The sequence below is a fragment of the Lemur catta genome, chromosome 12, assembly GCF_020740605.2.
Source record: "Lemur catta isolate mLemCat1 chromosome 12, mLemCat1.pri, whole genome shotgun sequence".
NCBI lineage: Eukaryota > Metazoa > Chordata > Mammalia > Primates > Lemuridae > Lemur > Lemur catta.
In genome coordinates, this window is record NC_059139.1 from 55603842 (window position 1) to 55628616 (window position 24775).

The following is a 24775-nucleotide window of genomic DNA, read 5'->3' on the forward strand; positions in this document are numbered from 1 at the left end:
ATTATTAGATATAGTTGTAGAAATCACATATAAAATCTGCCAGATCAAATTTTTCATTATAGTATAAGATATTGTATCATTTTTTAAGAGTTTATCCTAGGAATATAAGAATAGTGGGTCAACAAAGACATATTTATATAATAGACATAATAAACATATTTAATGTAAAAAAGAAAAATTTATCATTTCACCAGACGCAAAGAAAGCATTCATCAAATTCAAAAAACTCCTTATAAGAATTTGGAAGGCTTAGTAATATAATTATTCTCTCAACAAGATTTTAAAAAATAAAATAACAGCCTGTGCAACACTATAGGAGACTCATTATAGTGAAGACCAAGAGAAGTACATATAATGGCATCACAATGATCAAAGTATGCAGTAGCATATAGTGCATACGATACTAATGCACTCAGACACAAATATTAAAAATTAAAGAATAAATTTCAATTGTTTCAGAGATAATGGAGTTGTCCAAAAATAATAAAATCAATTGGAAATTATTAGAACTGATACGAGAATTATGTGATTGTATTGATTTCCTGGAGATGCTTTAAAAAAGTACTGCAAACCAGGTGGCTTAAAACAACAGAAATGTATTGTCTCATGGTTCTGTAGGGCAGAAGTTTAAAAGAAAAGTTTTGGCAGGGCTATGTTACCTCTGAAGCTTCTAGAGGAGGATCCTTCCTTGCCTCTTGCAGCTTCTAGGAAGTTTTAATAGCTTCAGGATTTCTTGAATTGTGGCAACATAATTCTGATCTCTGCTTCCATCTTTACATGGCTGTCTTCCCTCTGCATCTTTGTATCTCTGTGTCTTCACGTGCCTTTCTACTCCCTGTGTCTGTGCTTTGTCTTCTTATAAGAGCAGCAGTCATATTGGATTGGAGTTCACTCTAACCTATACTCATCTTAAATTGATTATATCTACAAACACTCTATTTCCAAATAAGGTAATATTCACAGATGCTGAAGATTAGGACTTCAGCATATCTTTTATGGGGACACAATGCATCCTATAACAGTTACAGAAGATATAAAAAATAAATAACAGTTTTTTTATACATCAACAATAACCAATTGAAAACATATTTGTATGTGAGTGTATGTGTCCGTGTGCATAAATATACATATATGTTCATATTTCCTTCCAAATAACTAAAACATTAGTGTATTTATATATACATATATACATGTGGTTTATAATCACAGATTAAAACATATATATTTATATAATGTGTATTTTATTTAAAAATGTATTGGCTCCATCACTTAATAGCTTTGACTTTAGGTGATTTCAACAACCTCCCAATGTCTTTGTTTTCACAACTATAAAGTGGGATAATAAAATAGACTGCAAGAGGTTATAGTAATGATTTGATGTGTTACTTTTAAGAACAGAGCCTTGCACAGGATAAATTCATAATAATATCATCCAGTAATTAATTACAAGAAGTGCAAGCCCTATATCATAGAAAACTTTGCTATTATGAATTAAGGAATAACTTGTTGAATAAATATTTCTGTGTGGGAAAAATAAAATTATAAAGATAAAAATTTTCCTCAATTAAAGCATAGATTTCTAATGCAAACTCAACTAAAGCCTAACTTCTATTTATGGAAGAACCTGATAATGATAATCATATGCTATTCTGATACAGAACTACATAAGAACTGTAAAGAAATTTCTTTTTTGAGACAGTCTCGCTATTTTGCCCAGACTGGGGTGCAGTGGCATGATCATAGCTCACTGTAGCCTCAAACTCCTGGGCTCCAGTGTTCCCTCTGCCTCAGCCTCCCCAGTAGCTGGGATTACAGGTGTGTGCCACCATGCACATCCTATAAAGAAATTTTTTAATTAATAATGAAAGAGTGGCATTAAATGAAATACAAATCTGATTTTAAAACCTATTAATTAGGCTGGGCACGGTGGCTCACACCTGTAATCCTAGCACTCTGGGAGGCCAAGGCAGGAGGATCGCTCGAGGTCAGGAGTTCGAGACCAGCCTGAGCAAGAGCAAGACCCCGTCTCTACTGAAAAATAGAAAGAAATTACCTGGACACCTAAAAATATATAGAAAAAATTAGCCGGGCATGGTGGTGCATGCCTGTAGTCCCAGCGACTCGGGAGGCTGAGGCAGAAGGATTGTTTAAGCCCAGGAGTTTGAGGTTGCTGTGAGCTAGGCTGATGCCATGGCACTCTAGCCAGGACAAAAGAGTGAGACTCTGTCTCAAAAAATAAATAAATAAATAAAATATGTTAATTAAACAGCATGATAATGGGATATAAATTTATCAATCATTTTACCTTCTGTCTCACTTGGGTCAGTGGATAAAAATATTATTCAATATTGCTTTTGAGAAAGTCAGTTATATATTTGAGAAATACCTGGTTATAATTTGAACTTACTTTCAATAAGAAAATAATTTCCAGATAGACAAAACAGTAATTGTAAGAAAATAAAAACCTAATAAATTAATGGCAAATACTTATTAAAACCTAATGATGGGAAAATATGATAAATTAAAAAGTTTAAAGATATTTGTCCAGTAATTCCAACCTCCATAATGAAAAAATACTTTTGCATAAAAATATTTATAAAATTTTAAGATAAAATGTCTGGAAGCTATGTAAATACCTAATAATGAAGAAAAGTTTAAATGTACAATGCATAAGTATGATAAAATTGCATCCAATTTTATGCAAACATTAAAATACATTTTGAAAAATATTGAGTAAACAAAAGCATCTTCTTCATAAAATAATAATGATGTAGTCAGTATGAGACTAATGTATGCAGCATGCTCTTCATTTTTTGTAAACTAAATATATGTGTTTGAAGAAATATTGATATAGATACATAAATAACTTATAATTTATCTTTATTTTATTCTATAATAAACATCCATTATATATAGGATTGTAATAAGAAGTAAGGGTTATATTTTAAAATTTAAATAAGCAATAAAACTTTGACTTATCAGTTTTAAGTCCCCTCTGAGGCATATGCAGTCAGTCCTTCATATCCGTGGGTTCTGTATCATGGAGTCAACCAATCACAGATCAAAAATATCTGGAAATAAAATGTGCTATACTGAATATGAATAGGCTTTTTTCTTGTCATTATTCCCTAAACTATACACTATAACAACTATTTACATAACATTTTCGTTGTACTCGAGATTATAAGTAACAGGAGGATGTGCAAAGGTTCTACAAAAACACTATGTCATTTTATATCAGGGACTTGAGTATCTGCAGATTTTGGTATCTACTGGAGATCTTGGAACCAATCCCCCATGGATACTGAGGGACAGCAACCCTGCAATCTGTATCCATTTCTATCTAATGTATTAGCATGATTTTTTCTAATAGCAGCCTGAGTTTAATCTGCCCCATTTCCTTCTAAGGTTAATATTTTACCTCCATTAAATTATTTTCTCATTATTGGACTAGATATACCATCTGGAGTTAGGTCAATTTAAACACTTCTTAATAAAGTCCCAACATTTTGTAGGAAGATCAGACAACTTTGGTCAGAGCTATTTTATTATATACCCAATATTTTACTCTGTATTACAGTGGAGAGCAATTTGTGACCTCCCCTCAGTCTTGGAATCTGAGGAAATCTCTGGACAAAAGTCAGTTATGGGCTAAATCCCGTGAGTTCAATATCAATCTCAACTATTGATGTTTATTCAGCACCTGCCCACTGACATTTAATCTCAATAATGAACAGTCACTGATGAAAAATAAATATAGAAGTATCTTCAGAATTCAACATACTTGAGGTAAATATAAGATTCAACAGACAGTTCATATCCTTAAAATACCATTAATATTTGTTTACTGTAGAAGAAAAAATAATCCTAGAACCCAAGTTACTTATGATATGAAATATGATGCATGTTGGGATACTAAAAACAAGAGAGCAATATTGGTAAAGATATAGCAAAATAAAAATTAAAAAATGGCACATAGGCAAGACAAATAATATGCTTAATTTAGGTTATTTAAAGCATATTTTAAAGATCATGTTATCTCAGACCAGAAAGAATGAAGCATGGCAACAGTGTCTCATGAAACATGAAAATACATACTATGCTCAAGCAGTGCTTGAATCAAGCACGTGTTTGCTAATACAAAAATGAGAAGGCTTTTATAGATTCTAATTTGGAAGAGATATGAGAAAATTAATTATTTAGATATAAATAAAAAGAATATATAACAGAACCAAAATATCTGAGAGCAGGCAAAGGAGGTCAGAATAAAAAGAGTAAATATTACCTTAGATATTTGAAGCATTTTTTCACAATTTGATTAAAAATTAGTATCTGGATTAATGTGATTTTCTTTTTCATGAAAGTTTCCCCTTCAAATTATTACATTGGCATTATTCGCTTAATGGCTTTAGGCAAAGATAAATTTTCCAAGTCTCAGTTTCTCATCTTTAACAACATTTCTCAGCCTTGGCAATACTGACATTCTGGGCTGGACATTTCTTTGTTTTGGGTGGCTGTCTTGTGCATTGTTTACCAGCATCCCTGATCTCTACCCACTACATACCACTGCTCCCTATGCCATCATTGTGACAATCAAAAATGTCTCTAGATATTGCCAAGTTTACCCTCGGGGGCAAAATCACCTCTATTGAGAACCATTGGTCTATAAGATGATAGATATTAATTATACCTATAACATCGATTTATTGTGAAAAGTAAATTAGACTACAGTATTACCTGTGTCATAGGGTTGCTGGGGAAATTAATTGTAGAGAATATATCAAAGTCCCTAACATACAATAAATAATCAAGAAATATTAGTTATTATGGTTTGATTTCAGCCCTGTTTTATTCCATAAAAATGATCAAGATCTTGTTTAATAATAATTCCCAAGTTCCCTTCCAGTTCTTAAATACTATGATTATTTCAGGTTATACAAATCACTAATTCCTTGTAAAATCAATAGAAACTTTCAGCAAAGATCACTAAAATAAAATAAATGTACATAATAATTTTAAATCATCCTGCAGAAATGAACAATAAAATTAATATAGATATATTTCCTATATAAAATATTTTATGGGAAGGGAAAGATATATATATTATTTATAATTTTATAATATTTATTATAATTGATGTATGCACAAAAACTGTTAACAGTATTTATTTTTAGACAGAGTAAGAAACTAGAAGACAGTGGTATTGGGAGACACTTTTACACATTCCTATTCCATTTTATGTTTCATTACTGTTATATATTAATTTCACTTACTCTCTTATGGGCTTTTGCCAGAGACTCTATTTAACCTGTTTATTTATGATGAGTTCTCTTACTTCTGCTAATTTACAAGAATGAAAGCCCATACTTTTGCTAAAAACCACCAAAAATTGACAGCTTTGAGAACCATCTGATAGATGAATTGATGTAGTATTCCCAAGTGTGGTGTATACATAGTGTCCAAAATCCAAAGGACCATACCAACCACTGTGACTCTTTTACAGTGTCAGCAGGTAAAAGATTCAATAATTTACCATCCTGTCCTTTACCATGGAAGGTATCCTGAATTATGCAAGATAATTGCACCCCTAAAAACTTCAGCAGAGTGAAAGGCCCCTGAAACTTTGTAGATTTTATGTTATAAATTCTAGCATTCATGTACAAGAGTATCAAGAAGACTTGACATTTCTTGTTTACTAGGTCTGATAAATCTGAAATCATCAATATAGTAACCAATATTATATTTTTTTCAATTTTAAGACTATTAAGCCTACTTCAGACCATACTTCTAATAGAACACAATAATAGTCCTGGTCAAGACAGCAAATATGATATGGGGTCTATTCCTGGTGAATGAAAATTCCTTTATTCTGCTTTCATGAAGGGAATTGAAATGGATATTTTCCAGATCATAGATATAGAACCAAAAGCCAAAGGCTGTGTTGAGCTGTCTATAATAAAGATACTGTATGATACACAGCAGACACAATTGGGATTACCATTTGCTTAGATTTACACAATTCCCCCATCATCCTCCATATTCAATCAGGTTTTTGCATAGGTTATTCTATTAATAGTAAATTAAATTGGGATGTGATAAAGACTTCAACTCCTACATCCCTTTTATCTTTGAGAATGTCACAATCTCTGCCACCTTACCTACTGTTGGTTTACTATTTTCATTGTTGAGTAGACAGCTTTTATTAGGGGACGTGATGATTAATTTTATATGTTAACTGGACTGGGTTAAGTGATACCTAAAACACTGTGAGAGCATCTTTAGAAGGGATGAACATTTGAATCAGTAGGGTGAGTAAAGATGATCTGCCTTCATCAGCGTAGGTAGGAATCATGCAATCCTTTCATGACAGGATAGAGCAAAAAGGCAGAGGGAAGGCAAATTTGCTCTGTCTTTTGGAGCTGGGAAATCCATGTTCACCAAGTACCAGAAGCACCAGGTACTTCAGACTTTGGACTCCAGAACTGACACCATAGGCTCCCCTGGTTTTCAGGCTTTCAGACTCAGACTGAATTACACCACTGGATTTCGTGGTTCTCCAGCTTTCAGACAGCAGATCATGGGGACTTTTTGTCTTCCATAATCAGGTGAGGACAAGACATTCTCACAATAAATTTCCTTTCTCTCTCTCTATATATATATACACACACATATATATGTATATATATAACTCTGTGTGTGTGTACACCTGTATATTGGTTCTGTTGCTCTGTAGAACCATGCCTAGTACAGAGACTTTCACTTGGCCTTTTCTACTGTATTGCTCTTACTCTACATTTCAGCAAACCAATGCAATTTCTGTTAGTTTAGTTGCTATGTATATACATTTGAATTATGCCCTCAATGACCAGGGCAATAAACACAAGATAGTTTAACAAACCCATTAGACTAATATGAGAGAAAGGTGGAGCAGAAAGCCATTTATCACCTGGCCCCTGAAAACCCCAACTATAATAGGTGTTAATATCTTAATGGCATTTTTGTGTGCCCTGATATCAGTTTCAGCTCAGCCATGGTATTTTAAAGTCCTCGAATGATCTGGTGTAACTATTCCTAATTATCATAGTCTTAAAACCCCTTTGGAGGTATTTATTGTGGGAAAGTAGTTATTATATAGATCTGATAAGGTTATTCAAGATTTTTCCTTAAAGGGACTCAATCATAGGGGACTTTGGTTTTAAGAAATGATTTGGTGGTAGAAACTAGACAAGGGATAATGACATTCCAATTTGTAACTAATGTTAGCCTTTTCTTTGGCAAATTTTCATAATCTCTCTCTCTATCTATCTATCTACATAATATTTTTTCTCACCACTGAGCTAGATCTATACTACTACAGTCCTCCTGGTTGCCATCCCAGACTTGGTGACCATGATGATAGTTTCACACACCTGTTCTCTGACAGTTAAGTACTAACTCTCTACAGTTCTGGAATACTATTATTCCTATTTTTGCTAAGAAGCCCAGTTTTATGGTAGTGCCTCTAACCATTAAGCCTGACCTACAGAGGACAGACACTATTGAAATTCTCAATAATATCGGTTTCCTAATCACTAAGGCATTTCTTATCACTATTATAAAGGGGGAGTCTTTTCTCCTTCCTAGGGAAAATAGTTAACTGGTAGGTTCTCTGATCTTAATTAATCCATTCTAGCCTGGCCCACTTTTCTGAGCATTTTGACCTTTTCCTCAACATGCTGCCAAGAGAGTTAGCATCTCTATCTCATTTATTATAGGCTAGCATCATTTCACAAATTTAATGAGCCATTCTAGCAGAGTATAAAGCTGACTTTGGGCATCTTTGCCAGGATATCGAATCAAAAGAGAATGCTCCCACATTAATTAACTTTTTTCTATCCAACTATGTATTTGACCCACTCCCTCATCCTGCAAGCTCAAGCTCCACTGTTTTATATGTCCTCCAAGTTAGGTCCTGTAGCATTTTAAGTAAATAATCCCTTTCATACAGTTGCAAAGATAGTATTTATTCACTTGAATCTTGATAGTAGTTATTGAAGGAGAGTCAAGACTGATCCTGAGGATGGTAAGGAACATTAAAAAAATACTTCTATCTCAGTTTAGGCCTTTATATGTTAATCAGGCAATGGGAAGCTACTCTTCTCTAACAAGAGCAAAGGAATCTACTTCTGCCAACCCAGGTGCTTCAAGGTAATCTAGTGTTTAAGAATTTCAAATACATCCACTTAAATGTCCACACCATGAATCAAAGAGTCCCACTATTCTATGTCTGGGCTACTTTAAAGTCAGGTGCCTACAGCAGTAACTTGTCCATGAAAGCATCTTTCATTGGCTTCCCTTAATTCCATGTTTTACATTCTTACACTTATATGATAAAATAGTAGATTTAATTTTCTGCACATCTTTCTTTCCAACTGCAAGAGACTGGGTGTCATTAAATGCCACCATGTAGATCTTATTTTGGTCACAGTGTGTTTATTCTGAGTTGACCGTTGGCTAGTACGAGCCTATTATTTTCAAGTCCCCTTTGGCAGTTCCTAAGAGACAAACAATGATACAAATGTTATGTTTACCATTGCCGCTCTTGTCTTTCAATTGCTAGAGCTGTCGCCCTTCTACCCATATTATATTCTAAAGCACCATAGGTGAGCATGAACATATTAATAATTGTAATGCTGAATGTGTGTGTGTGTGTGTGTACATATACATATATACACATCTGACCCTTGAACAACATGGGTCTGAATTGTCTGGGTCCACTTATACTTGTATTTTTTCAAGCGAACCTGGATCAAAAATATAGTATTTGTGGAATGTAAAACCCATGTATAAGGAGGGCCAACTTTTCATATATGCAGGTTCTGTATGGCTGACTGCAGGACTTGAGTATTCATGGATTTTTATATACACAGGGGGTGCTGAAACCTATCCTTGGCATATACTGAAGGATAACTGTGTGTGTGTGTATGTATATACACACAGACAGTTAATATATATTATATATATAATCTCCTTCTTATTTTTATATATATATATAAGAAATTGGCTCATGTGATTATGGAGGCTGAGAAGTCCCAAGGTCTGCAGTTGGCAAGCTGGAGACCTAGAAGAGCTGGTGATATCATTTCAGTCTGAGTCTAAAGGCATGAGAATCAGAGGAGTCAATGGTATAACTTTCAGTTTGAGTCCAAGTCCAAAGATAAGAGAAGAGCAATATCCCAGCTCAAAGGCAGTCAGGCTGAAAGAGACAATTCTTCCTTACTCAGTATTTTTGTTCTATTCAGGCCTTCAATGGATCAACTGAGGGGCATTCACATTGGGGAAGGGCAAGCTGTGTTACTCAGTCTACTGATTCAAATGTTAATCTCATCCAAGAAGACCTCACAAACAGGTGCAGAATAATGATTAACCATGTATCTGGATAGACCATGGCCCAGTCAAGTTGATGCACAAAATTAAGCATCATAGAAACCCTGCTCTGTCTGCCATTAGCAGTGTAATTTTTTTTACCCTGTGATCAGTGAATGATCCAAATCCAAAATCTCATTTTGAGCATGTGCTTTCTAAGGCTATTTTTGGTATCAACTAAGTAAATTGTGGTGTCATCAAAAGAAACCCTGAGGCAAGACTTAGGTGCAAGTAATATATCTGTGTAGTGACCCATTCAAATTTATTTGGGACCTCAGTCCACATTATTCAGCCTATGGTGAAGCCAGCCAGAACTCAGGTGTCTCCTGGTGGGGTAGAAAATTCCCTTTTGGTCCATGGCTAATCTAAACACTCCCTTAGTGGGCACTAGCATAATTCTGCCTGGTGTTGTGTTCCATTCTGAGGGCAGAATGAGTTCTGAGGGGCAGCACTTTCCGTCCCCCAAGCACATAGATTCTCTCCCCAAACTTAGCAGCCTAGGCTTGGGGGAAGGGTGGCATAAGCAATGCAAAACTGTCCTTCCTACCTTCTTCAATGCCTCTTTCTTTGTTAATATGTTAAAATCCGATTTTTTGGTTTTTATGAAGGTGCTTTGTAGTGTGGATGGTTATTCAATTTGACGTTCCAGCAGAGGGATGATAACTGAAGGGTTCTATTCAGCCATCTTGCTCTACGTCCTTCTCCAAGTTCTTATAGGCATTTTGCATAGAAAGGTTGCAAAGAGTTTCTGGTATGCATCTATGTCTAGTGTAAATGTGTTCTCTTTGTTCATACATAATGTGTTGGAAGAAGAAGCTAACAGCCATAGTTTTCCCCAGAGTTTCTGTTTCTTAGGTGGTCTTGAGTTGGTTTCTGGAACTTCCACTTGCCTAGAAGGATGGGGGTTTTCACTTCCAACTCATACTAGCATTCAATGGGTCCAGAAACCCACCCTGTGTGAAAGGATCTATACATATCTCATGCCACTGATGAGAAAATTTTTTAGAACAAGCAGGCAGGAGGAAATTCATGGAGAACAAAAAACAATCACCCTTATGGAAGATCAGTAGGCAATATGCAAAATAATGTCAGTAGTAGTCTTTATTCATGATAATTCAGGTAACTTCCAGATGCAAACACAATGTTCAATTATCACTCATATAGTGACCGAATGATCTCCAGTATTGACTGTTTTCTTTCATGCAGATCCCTGATACCAGCAACTAGTGTTGCCTAATTTGGCAGAAATGTGCAGTCTCTCCTTGTAGATAATCCTTCACTTCATATCGACTCTGTTACTACAACTATACCATCAATATTGGGTAGGAAGAAAAGAAAATTGGATGATTAATACATTCAAATATTTTTGGTCTTATATATAAAAACAGAAAAAAAATCAGGAAACAATAATTTAAAGTTTTTTATCTTTTATTCCTCAAAGATAAAATTGTCTGTCTTTCAAGACAGATAAAAACATTTCTGGATAAAAATGGAGAAATTCAAATGGATTGGAAAGAGATCAGTTGGGGCACCACGAAAGCTGAGGGAGAAGTATTGTTCAATATCTTAGTATAATGTCCTTTTAAAACTAGTTTTAAATTCTTTAGTTTGACATGTTAATGAAGACCAGTGAAATAACACATATTTGCTCAATTTGTTGCCACATTTCACAGTCCTAACATATTCTTCTTTTATATAAATGCAGATTCCCTATAATATTTGTCCTATAATAATTTTCACAAGCTACAAAGGTTACACACTAATCCATTTTTAAAGGACTAGCAATATTAACATGGAAAATAGACATAATGGAAGGTACAATATTTATGCTTAGAACTACAACATTGTCTCCATTATATTACACTCTATATAAAATTGTAGTCAGGACAGGAACAAGCATCTCCTTTATATGATGTATGTTATATCACATGCATTTTCTGTTCTGTGTTAAATAACAGAAATGATCTAACATCGTTTCCTGTTTATAAAATGATCTATTAAATATAAATTGGCAGATTTCTTTCATTTACTTTTCAAAGATTGAAAAATAATTACAGAGGAGTTTCAGTTATTTCTTATCCAAGTGGTTTCAATTTCTTTCTAGTATTCTGTGCTGTTCTTACTAAATACATGAGAATAATATGTGATACATTTCTTTTACATTTGTTAGTTCTGTTTGATAGTTTTCCATTATCTGTTTTCTAAGTGGCATTTGCTAATATACCATACTCTTCCCCACATCCCCATGCAGGTATATTTATCCTTATTTATTTTACAATTCTTTCTTGTAATTATATTGAATATTCTTTGTTCTCAGAAATCCCTTTTTTGTAGATGAAGAACAGTCTTCTCACTTTTAATTGTTTTGTCTCTTAGGATATGATTTCCCCCTACCCACAACAGTTACAGTGCTTGTTCTTAATGTACCATATGGTCTTCACTAGATTTTTTGATTTCTTTGCTTTTGATTAATATTCCTGTAGTGCTGTAATTGGTAAACACATTACATTCTGTCATGTAAGTTTAAATCATTGACCTCTAAGCAAACATTTATAAAAAGCCCCTTTATCTGTTTTTTCCGTAAAATAAACAGCTCTCCAGAAAAAATGTATACCTTCCCTGTAAGTGTCTCAGAATAAATAAGCTATTTTGTAGCTATTTTAATTTCAACTATCGGCACTAACATTAAAAGTCTAATTCTAAGCACAGAATGAGAACTTAGCTTCTTTTTATTCATTGATTCTTGGGTATTCCTGACTTTAATTGTGGTAACATTTATTGGTGGTATATATATGATGTTATGCATAGATGTTGATATGTTATATATCTTTAGATATCATATATATGAATTACTTATTGTTACTGTGTTATTTTATGTAAAATGAAAACTATTTTCAAGGAGATTTTTACTAAACAGTTTTCTCTTTCTCACGCTCTTCCTCTTTCCCTTTTGTTTTCTCTTATATGAACACATACAAACACACACATATCATTAGTCATTTTGTAGACTATTAATTTTGTTTGGTATACAAGACTTCATTGCCTATTTTTTTTAACAAAGACTGCCTTAGTTTTTAATCACAAAAATATTTCCTTAGAGAAATATCTAAAATATTTTCATTGCAAATAACAGAAGTTTAACCTTAACTGTTAGACCAGCAGAGTAATCTATTGCCTGCCACAATAAAAAGAAAGGGAAAAGTCTGTGGAACAGGTGAAAATAGGAGATGTCTCTTCTAAATAAATGTGTGGTAAGTTTGGTATAAAGTATATTGGCTAAACTGCTACCCTCTTGAAGACAGTGTCCATATAATGAATTATTGACTGTATATTGTAACAAAATAAATCCATATTAATAAATTAAATACATCCAGGTGTGTCTTGTTATAGTAATATGTCTTTTATATTCTCTTTACAACAGAAATGCCAACATAGGAAATGTTGGCAGACATCTTCTTTAGAGACTATAAGGGTGCTCAGAACCTATGAGAACTTTCTATCTGCAACAGAATTGGACCTACTACCATCCTCATTCTGTCAGATACACTCAGTCCTGCAAACCTGTGCATCTCAGTGGAATTGATGATGAATACAACTTTATCATACTAATGGTATCTCACCACTCTTAAGAATCTTTGAAACGCAATGTGCTCATTGCTGGTTTGTGCTAACTGTGTAAACTGAATGCTTTGCATGCAAAACCATGGATGTTTCTTGAAAATTGCTATGAAAGACATCAAGGTGAATGTATCAAAAGATGTAATGCTTAAGACTATTTACTTGTTTATTGAATGAATGAATAGGTGAATGGATATAAAGCAAGATTTCAATGAGTTGTAATTGACTTACACTGAAAGTCCTAATTTCTTTAAAATTAAGCAGAAATACTTTTGGTTTTGATACTTTTTGAAACTTTCTCTAAAATATATTAATCACTTTTTGTTTAGTAATCAGAGCTTAAATAATGAGACTGAATCTCTTAGATGCTTGCAGAATCTTCCTTTCTCATTAACATTAATCTTAGAATCTGATTATCATTCACATTTTATACGTAAATATAGAATGGTTGGAGGTTGTACAGCTCATGCAGTAAACACATATCCGAGAGATCCCACTGTCTTAAACAAACAATTACTTCAATTTAAAATAATTTTAAGCCATTTGTTTATTTTACCTAATAATGGACAGCATTTCAAATATCTACTTATATTGAGTATGTGTAAAAATATGTGTAAGAGTCTAAGTGTAAAATGCAATTTGAATTCAGGGAAATATTTAAGTCCCTAAAAGAACCTGTTCAATAAAATATAAGAACTTTATGTAATCTAGGACAAAGACAAGCTATCATATAACTTTAGTAATTATATAATAAACTGGATAGAACTCAATAAAACACTATAGTAATTAATTTAATCCTATACTTAGGTATACAAATAGAATTAGTACGTTAGACCAGTAGAATAATTTGTGTCTTCTGCTTGAAACTTATTAATTCTCTACTGAAACTGACAAGAGTTCAGAATAGACCAAAGTGTTCAAATCATTTAAAATATAAATCATAGAATACAATTTTTAAATTAATGAAAAGATATATTGCAGAAGAACTTCAATTAACTATGCACCAAAGAGATGCCAATGTTAAAATTACAATTTAAACAAAAGGATCAGAAAGAAATATTGTACTTCAGAAATGTTACAATTAAATTTTTAAATGAGAATGAAGTACTATACTGCTAAAGAATGAAAGCATTTCATTGTCATAGTCCATTCAGCCTGCTATAACAAAATACCATTGATTGGGTGATTTACACACAATGAACATTTATTTCTCAGAGTTATGGAGGCTGGGTCGTCCAAGATCAAGGTGTAGGCATATTTGTCTGGTAAGAGCCCATCCCTCATTGATGCTGCCTTCTCACTGCATCCTCCCATGGTGAAAGGCGCAAGGCAACTCTCTAGGATTTCTTTTTTAAGGATAATAATCCCATTCACGAGGGCTGTGCCCTCATGACCTGATACCATCATGCTGAGATTAGATTTCAATATATGAATTTTATGGGGACACAAGTAATCACACAATAGCACTTTCCTTCATTAGATGATGTCCATTTTAGGATGCAAACATGTAGAATTTGGGTTAAAAATATTGGAACTAAGTTTTGGATGACAGCCAAGGATCAAAATGTCTGCAAAGTCTGGACCATTCTAAGTGATTCTAGTTGAGAGACAAAGCTTTGGCCAAAATCATGGTGGGTCTAGAGTTTCTGAAAAGCTAAATTTTAATAACACCCATCAACATGCACACATAGATGCTATCTGATAAATGTAATTAATTATGGATGTGACTCCAAATTAGGTCTGAAAGATTAATGAAAAACTTCCCACAAATCTTTGATGTCTCAAAATCTAATTTAAAATTTCTTTGGTTGAAGATTTTCCTAACTTTTCCATGCAAAGTAATATTTTCTTGTTTTCTTTTATTATTAGCATTTATTACTCATATTAATGACTAAACATCTTTAAATATATTCTGAAAGTCAGATATCTCTCTAATTTTGATTTTTGTCCTAGTTTTTGCTATTAAAGCCCAGAACTATATTTTCCTCAGTCAGTAATTATTGCCTTCTTTCTCTAAGGAGCCCTTAAAAATCTAGGTCATGGATCTGGTTTCTCACTAATATTTAATAGAACAATAACCATGGAGGGTTCTTTGTTTGTTTGTTTGTGTATCATCAAAGTCTTTAGATTTAAAGACACAGAAATTGTCCACCTTATATCCACTAATGATGATGAAAATGATCAGTTTGTAAAATATTAAGAAGAAAAATAGAATATTTTATACATGTGGTAAGTGGGGAACAGGGTAATTTTAAATAAAACAGAAGTGGGAAGAAATTTGAAGCACAACAAGATAATGTCAGATCTCAGAGGTGCCATATTAAACAATGTCTGTTAAACTGTAAAACTGGATTATGAAAGAAGTATTTGCATTCAGGGTGTCCTGAATGTGATTGGTTTTGTGTTAGATTCTGTTGTTCTTTCTTACTATTTATGGGTTGGTTTTAAATTTCCAGAATATAAAAGATTAAAAATAATGAGAGGGAGCTACCAGGTGCCATTAAAATCTATATTTGGAATAAAAAAAAAATAAAGACACAGAAAATCTCTAAAAATTTAATAAAATTCATGTATTAAGAAAGGGGCATGAGAAAAAATATATTTTACATTTAACATAGTTGCTCATTTAATCTTCAAAAATTTGAATGAAATATCTCCATAATTTAACATTTCTTTTATCAACATTGTGGTGATTAATGTATTGTTCTTTATTACTTAAATATATTTTAATAGTGGTAAAAGTGAGTAAGAATTAGAGAATAAGGTTTCACAAAGTTGACTATAGATAAATAAAATGAACTTCCACATACAAAAATGACATAAATAATTCGGTTATTATTGTTAAAAGAAATGCAAGAATTTTGTTGTTATTTTCAAGCTTAAATACAGTACTTAAAATTTTATTTCTTAAGAAATTTTCAAGAAGTCTTTAGTGCATGGCACAATGTCATGTAATATCTTTCTTTGTAAAAATATATCTAATACATTAAAGAAAAGTAGATATAAAATCTGCATTAAATTAGATAAATTACAGTATTGGATATTTTATCCTCTCGTAGTCAACAACTCAGCCTACTAATTCTTAAGTTATAAGATTGCTGTATTGATTGGTATAGATTAGAGCTCTTATTGGCAGTATTTAGGATACTATAGGTTTTCCCTTCTACATATAGGAAGGCAATCACCTATAAAATTTAACAGAAGAAAAGGAGCTCACTATAAAGAGAGCATCACAAATCTTAAAACTTCTCAGATATACTATATTTTTCTATCCTTATGATATATGCCATTTAAAAACTTTACCATCCTTCTTGATTGTATTTAAATATTTTTAAAATATATAAAACATGGTTCCAAAGTTACCAAATTGTACCAAAAATATTGAGAGAGGTGGCATTCTTATTACCTTTCTATTATTTATGCACATTTCTTACTTACCCTTACATGAAAAAAAAAAAATCTCCTTAGTTTCTGGTTTGTCCTTCCTGTGTTTTTTTTTTTAATAAATTTTATTGTGTATATTTAAAGTATACAACAGGAAGTTGTGCAATACATCTAGACAATAAAAAGGTTACTACAGTGAAGTGAATTAACATATACATCATCTCACATAGCTACATTTTCTGTGTGTGTGCTAAGAGCAGCTAAGAATCTACTCATTTAGCATGAATCCAAATACAGTGCAATTTTATTACCTATAGTCCTCATGTTGTACATCAGATCTCCAGACATGTTCAACCTACACATCTGCTGCTTTGTATCCTGTGACCTAGATCACCCATTTCCTGCCCTTCTTCCATCCCTGGTAACTGCTGTTGTGTTCTCTATCTCTGTATATTTGATTTTTTTTGATTCCATATATAACTGAGATTATACAATATTTTCCTTCTGTGTCTGGCTGTTTCTTTTTCCACAAATGAACAATATTTTATATTTTATTCTCTTTTTCCTATAAAGAGTATCATACTGTAGATATTCTTTAACACTTCACTTTTTCCCTGAACAATATATCTTACAAATCTTTCCACTTTACTTCATAAGTATGTTTCTTGATTGTTAGGACTCTTCTGTGAAGATGTACCATTATTTATTCAACTACCCTTCCGAGTAAGGACGTATAAGTTTCTTTGCAATATTTTGGAATTATGAACAATGCTGTAATGAAAAAGCATGGGAGCATTTATCTATTCATGTTAGATGTAAATCTTCAGGGTACTTTTCCAATCTAATAGTTGATATGTATTTTCTGAATATAGTTTTAATTGACATTTTTTATTGTGAGAATGAACATTTTTTCACATACTTAAAAGTCACTTTTATAAGTATTTTATAGCTGGTCTTTTAATTTATTTTACATATTTTTCTATCATCTCTTTGGCCTTTAAAAATATAATTTAATGAATTATAAGAGTTTTAAGAATTATTTATGTATTAGAACTTTAGCCCCTTTCATATATATTCTCACAGTTTTTCAAGTATTTTTTCATATACATACAATACAATAAAATTTGCCTTTTTGGTGTATACTACTTTGAATTTTAATATGCATATAGTATTGGTCAATCACTACCATAAACACAATATGTAGCACTTCCAAGGCCCCAGAGTCTCCCTCATATTGCCCCTTTGTGATCACAACCTCTCCTGTCTCTACACCCTGGCAACCACTGATCTGTTCTAACTATGGTTTCGTCTGGGAGAATGTCATATTCAGGGAGTCTTGCAGTTGGTAGCAATTTCATACTGGCTTCTATCACTCAGTGTAATGTCTTTGAAATTTATTCACATTATTTGTGTATGTTAAGCATTCATTCATTTTTATTACCAATTAGTATTCTGCTATATGGGTGAACCCTGGTTCAGTTATCTATTCACCCATTGAAGAACATCTGTGTTATTTTCCGCTTTGGGTGAATATGAATAGAGCTGCTATAAACATTTGTGGTACAGGTGTTTGTGTGAAAATAAGTTTTCCTTTTCCTAGGGCAAATATATACAAGTGGAATTGCTGGGAAATACAGTCATTATAAGTTTAGCTAAGAAATTGCCATAATGTTTTCCTGAGTGACTATACCAGTTTGCATACCTAACACCAGTTTATGCAAGTTCTACTTCCTCTGCATCCCTATGTACACTTGGCATTATCAATATATTTCATTATAATAATTTTAATATATGTATACTAATATCTCATTATGGTTTTAATTTATATTTCCCTAATAATTAGAAACATCGAACATGTTTCATACCTGTAATTGCTTTCTGTATAACAAATTTGATGAAGTATCTGGTCAAGCCTTTGTCTCTTTTTTTAAAAAAATTGGGTTTTTTGTTCCCTTACTATTGTGTTTTGAGAATTCTTTATATATGTATTGGATAAAAGTCTTTTGTCATATATATTACTGGCAAATATTACCTCTCTATTTGTATATGAATTTTCCCAACATTTTCTTACAAAATTCTTAAGGTTTCACGCCCTATGGTTAAGTCTGTTATCCAACATGAGTTGATTTTTGTGAGAGGTCAGTGGAGGGGATCCAGTTTCAATCTTCTGCATGTGAATATCCAGTTTTCCCAGCGCCACTTATTGAATAGAGATTCTTTTCCCCAATGTATACCTTTGTTTGCTTTGTCAAAGATTAGATGACAATATGAGGATGGTTTTATATCTGGGATCTCTGTCCTATTCCAATGGTCTATATCTCTGTTCTTGTACCAATACCACGCTATTTTGGTTACTATAACCTTATAGTAAAGATTGAAGTCTGGCAAACTGATTCCTCTCAATTTTTTCTGTTTGCTTAAGATTGCTTTGTGTAAACAAGGTCTTCTCTGGTTCCAGACAAAGCGTAGAATTAATTTTTCTAAATCTGTATAGAATGATGGTGGAATTTTGATAGGGATTGGATTAATTCTGTAGATCACTTTAGGTAGAATGGACATTTTAACAATGTTGATTCTACCAATCCATGAACATGGTAGGGATTTCTATCTGTACACATGGTCTACAATTTCTTTTCTCAGTGTTTCTTAGTTCTCCCTATAAATATTTCTAACCTCCTTCATTAAATATATTCCTAAATTTTTAAATTTCTTTGATGCTATTATGAAGGTGTTGCATCTTTGATGTGATTTTCAGCCTCACTGTTATTTGCATATTTGAATGGCACTGATTTGTGTGCATTAATTTTGTATCCTGAGACTTTACTGAATTCATTTATCAATTCCAGGAGTTTTTTTGCTGAATCCTTGGAATTTTCCAGGTATAATAGCATATCATCAGCAAAGAGTGAGAGTTTGACCTCTTCTTCCCCCATTCAGACACCCTTAATTCCCTTCTCTTGTCTGATTGCTCTGGCAAGGACTTCCAGCACTATGTTGAGTAGAAGTGGAGATAGTGGGCAATCTTGTCTGGTTCTGGTTCTAAGCAGGAATGCTTTCAAATTTTCTCCATTCAATATGATATTGGCTGTGGGTTTGTCATATATGCCTTCATAATTTTAAGGAATGTCCCATCTATGTCTATATTGTTGAGGGCTTTTATCATAAAAGTGTGCTGGATTTTATCAAATGCTTTTTCTGTGTCACATGGTCTTTGTTCTTGCTTTTATTTATGTGGTGAGTTACATTTATAGATTTGCCTATGTTGAACCAGCCTTGCATCCCTGGGATAAAGCCCACCTAATCATGGTGAATTATTTTTTTGATGTGCTGTTGGATTCGGTTTGCTAAAATTTTGTTGAGGATTTTTGCATCTATATTCATGAGGGATATTGGTCTGTAGTATTCTTGTTTTGCTAGATCCTTTCCTGGCTTTGATATCAAGGTGATATTGGCTTCATGGAATGATTTGGGGAGGATACCATCTTTCTCAATGTTTTGGAATAATTTCTGCAGTATACATATGAGTTCCTCTTTGACTGGTAAAATTCAGGTGTGAACCCATCTGGTCCGGGACGTTTTTTCTGGGGGAAATTTTTTTATTACAGCTCAAATTTCTGCACTTGATATTGATCTGCTTAGGCATTCTATTTTCTCCTGATTGAGCTTAGGGAGGTTGTGTGTTTCCAAGAATTTGTGCATTTCCTCCACATTTTGTAGATTTTGGGCACATAGATTTTTATAGTATTGAAAGATAATGTTTTGTATTTCCATGATGTTTGTAGTGACCTCTCCTTTTTCATTTCTGATTGAGTTTATTAAAGTCCTTTCCTTTCTAGTTCTTGTCAATCTAGCAAGAGGGCTATCAATTTTGTTTATCTTTTCAAAAACCAGCTTTTGGTTTTACTGATCTTGTGTATAGTACTTCTATTCTAAATTTCATTTAGTTCTGTTCTAATCTCAGTTATTTCCTTTCTTCTGCTAGGTTTAGAATTAATTTGCTCTTCCTTTTCCAATTCCTTGAGACAGTTTATTAGTTTGTTGATTTGTGAGTTTTCTGTCTTTTGGATGTGAGCATTTAATTCTATTAGTTTTCTTTTCAGGAATGCTTTTGCTGTATCCCACAGGTTTTGATAGCTTGTGTCCCTGTTATCATTTAATTCAAAGAATTTTTTGATCTCCATCTGAATCTCTTCCTTCACCCAGCAGTCATTTTAGCAATAGATTGTTTAATTTCCATGACTTTGTGAAGCAGTGAGCATTTCTGTTGGAATTGATCTTTAGTTTTATACCACTATGGTCTGAGAAGATACATGGTACAATCTCTATATTTTTAAATTTGTTGAGGTCTAATTTGTGGCCTAGGATGTGGTCAATTTTGGAGAAAGTTCCATGAGCTGATGAGAAAAATGTATATTTGGCTTTATTTGGGTGGAATGTTCTGCAGATGTCTATTAAATCCATTTATCCTAGAGGTCTGTTTAACTCCATTATTTCTTTGCTTATTTTTTGTTCAGAGGAGCTGAACAAAATGGGATTTTGAAATCCCCCACTACTATGACATTACTGTTAATCATGCTATTTAGTTCATACAGGGTTTGCTTTAGATATCTGGGTGCTCCCGTATTGGGTGCATAGATATTAAGAATTGTTAAGACTTCTTGTTGGATTTTTCCTTTCACCATTATATAGTGATCACCTTTGTCTTTCTTTGCTTTTGCTATTTTAAAATTTATGCTGTCTGAAATCAGAATCGAACCCCTGCTCTCTTTTGGTTTCCATTTGTGTGAAAGTTTGTTTTCCAACCCTTGACCTTGAGTTTGAAAGCATCATTGTGGGTTACATGCATTTCCTGGAGACAGCAGATACTTGGCTAATAATGTTTTATCCACTCAGCCACTCTATGTCTCTTCAAAAGACAATTCAAGCCATTAACATTTATTACGAGGATTGATATTTGGGGTAGATTTCTGTTCATATTTTTGGGTAAGTTCTTATTGTTTTGTTTTACTTCTCCAGCCATTATGGAATCCGGGTTTTGGGCTTTAACTCTTGAGTGTTTTTAATTTGATGAGTGTCTATTGTGCTGTTCAGTGTATAATGCATATCTGAGTACTTCCTGCTGCGCAGGTCTGGTCTTTGCAAATTCCATCAGTGATTGCTTGTCTGGGACAGTGTTTATTTCTCCCTCATAGATGAAGCTCAGTTTTGCCAGGTTAAGAATTCTAGGTTGGTCATTGTTCTGTTTAAGAAGATTAAGGATGGGTCCCCAGTCCCTTCTGGCTTGTAGGGTTTCATTTGAGAAGTCTGCGGTTAGTTTGATAGGTTTTCCTTTGTAGATTATCTGTTGTTTTCGTCTTACTGTGTGAAGGATTTCCTCTTTCATATTTACTTTGGCCAGTCTAATAATTATGTGCTGTGATGTTTGCCTCTTCACATTGAGTCTCCAAGGAGTTCTGTGTGCTTCTTGTATACGGATATCTAGGTTTCTGGCTGGGCCAGGCATATTTTGCTTCATTATTCCAAGAAACAGATGTTCCAACCCTTGTATATTTTCTTCTTCCTCTCTGGGATGCCTATAACTCTTGTATTTCATTTCTTTACATAATCCCACATTTCTTGTATGTTCTGCTCATATCTCTTGCTTCTGTGTTCTTTTTCTTCATCTGATTTGTTTCGCACATAGGCATTATCTTCAAGCTCTGAAATTCCTTTGCATGATCCATTCTATTTTTAAGGCTTCCCACTGTGTTTTGAAGTCCCTTGAATGCCTCCTTCATTTCCAAGATTTCTGTTTGGTTTTTTCATAACATTTCAATTTCTTTAGAGAAGTTTTTATTCATTTCTTATATTGTTCTCGCGATTTCTTTGTGTTGGATTTCTATTTTCTCTTCAATTCCATTGAGTTTCCTTAAAATCCATATTCAGAATTCTTCCTTCATCAATTTAGTCATTTCATCTAAATTAGTATCTGATTTTGAGGGTCTCATAATTTCTTTTGGGGATGACTTTTCTCTCTGTTCTTTCATATTTCCTGTGTTCTTTCTCTTGTTCTTTCTCATCAGGATAATTGATTGATAACTGGGAGTGCTAGGACTGGTTTGTTCCCTTAACTTCAAGCCCCCAAAGATGTTCCTTAACAGTGGTGGGAGGAGGCATGCTGGTCTTGTATTGTCTTAGAGGTATTTTGGCAAGCTGGGTTACCTCTGGCATGTTGATTTCATCTCTTGCCAGTAGAGATTAGTGAGTTTGGTCCCCCAGCTTAAGCTCCCATGTGGTGAATTGCACCTCTGTGTGTGACTCCACTGCCCTCTAATAGCTTGAGATGGAGGGCACTGTGTTGAGCGGTGGGGTTACTCTGTTGTTGGTTGTAGATTGTGTGGAGGAGCCAGTCATCGAGGTAATCTGATGCCTCTGTGTTGGTTTCTCATCCCTGGGTGAGGAATACTAATGCCTCAGTCTTTAGGAAGGATCTTCCCACTCCCAAGGGTTCCTTGAACCCTATTCTACTCTACAGTGGTGGTAGGAGCAAGGCCGGTCACAGCTGCTGCCTACCAGCCTGGGTGTTTGTGCTTCTGTGGTTGCTCGATCTGCCACTAGGGGGACCCGCTAATATGTTATTCGGGGTTCATCCATTATACTTGGAAGGCTGCTCCTCACGGGAGGGGTTGCTTGGTGCACCTGCTGGAGCCTCTGGCCAGGATTTTCCTTCCCTGACTGTGAATCCCACTGTTGGCAGCCACCCGGACACAGAGATCAGGACCCAGAGTTTTGAGCCTACTGGATTACCTAATCCGGTCTGACAGGCCAAGTCACTGAGCTCTCAACTATTAATCTGTGCTAAGACCCTGCAGATTCACGCCAGTCACACAGGAAAGTGGATTTTCTTGCCTCTCCCTATTTCCACGGGTGCAGCCTACCACTTTTGGCTCCACATTCGCTGCACTAGCGGGAGGGGTGATGCCCGAATCCACCCAGCACCCCAGCACCTGTGAATCCTGCAGGTTTAGTCTCCCATGACTGGAGAAGCACTCAAAATTCGCCCATCAAAACTGGCCCGGCTCTTTGACAATAAGTCACAGAAGGGCGGAGCCTGTCACGAGTCCTGGGGCTGGAGAAAGGGTGCTGCCCAAAATTGCAGCGCACCCCAGCACCTGAGCTGTGGACCCCCCAAATGGTGGCCGCTCACCTGTTGAGCGCTAGCACTGGGACGAATCGTTGAGGAGTTGGTAGATCCCGGATTGGGAAGCTGAGTCATCAGGACGGCCGCTGTCTCCTTTGTCACCCTCCCACAATCTCACGCCTGTCCGTCAGGCAGTCTTGCACTTTCTGACCCACCCTGAGCCAGCATAATTGCCCACAGGGGTTTCCAGGGTAGAGTCCCCTTTTCAGTGTTCATCTCTATTGTTCTGGTCCCAGTGACCGCCAGAGGCAAGATGCTTGTCTCCTAACTCCCTCCAGTGGTAGCTCAGACCAGCACAGAGCTCCGGGGATGCTTCCCGCTATTTGTCCTCTCCACAGAGCCCAACATCTCCTTGCTGTAGGTTTGCACTGACTTCAGGCAGGTCCCTGTCTGAGTGGGTGTGGAGGTCAGTGGGGAAGCAGGACATTCTCCTGTGGGTCAGATCTGCACTAGCTGGCCAGGTGGGTGCAGCCTTCCCACCCTCTATTCTCTATTGTTTATCTGGCACTGCCCAGACTTCACGATCCTATCTCCCATTCACCTTTTTTTCCCTGTGTTGTGTGTCCCCTGCTGTTTCTCTGCAGTTTCACAACACTGTTCTTACAGAGGAGCAATCCACTCATGCACAGCAGACCGAGTTCTTCACCTCTTTCTCTGGGATCAGGGTGCTATGAGGTCACCTTTACTCCGCCATTTTTCCTCTGATTTATCAGCTTTAGATGTTCATTTTTTTTTTTAGCTCTTAGGAAACATTTTTTAAATGTGGCCCTTGTAAGACATATAGTTAGATATTGCTTTGTGAACTGAACTCAAAATATTTGTAATAGGTGAATATACCTAGTAACATTCACTGATGACTGCCACACTTGCTTTGACATATTATATTGTTACATTTATTATATATTTTTATATTTTCTGCTTATTTCTCTCAGTAGATATTTCTTTAATTTTTTATTCATTGAATTTATTTTGTCATATAGTTTTTTTAATCTTGTTTCATATTTCCATGAAAACATTTTTAATGACCTATGTCTCTGTTTGGTTATCTAACCTTTTACTAAATTGTTTTTTGGTTTTTAATAGTACGCTTCTGTACTAGACCTATTTTCTACACAACAACCAGTAACCATATTTTAATTTTTTCTTCCACTGTCTATTTCTATCCATTCATTTGTTGCAGTATGTTTT

At 34.5% G+C, this 24775-nt stretch overlaps 1 protein-coding gene across 1 annotated transcript in view; it reads right to left on the reverse strand.

The window, feature by feature from the left end:
* LOC123648169 (tyrosine-protein kinase Blk-like) overlaps window positions 1-23662 on the reverse strand; it is a 45077-nt gene extending 21415 nt beyond the window's left edge. The window contains exon 1 of the mRNA XM_045565885.1: window positions 23594-23662. Within this exon, the coding sequence (XP_045421841.1) occupies window positions 23594-23662 (69 nt within the window). The remainder of the gene's footprint in view (window positions 1-23593) is intronic.
* Between the last annotated feature and the right edge of the window lie 1113 nt (window positions 23663-24775).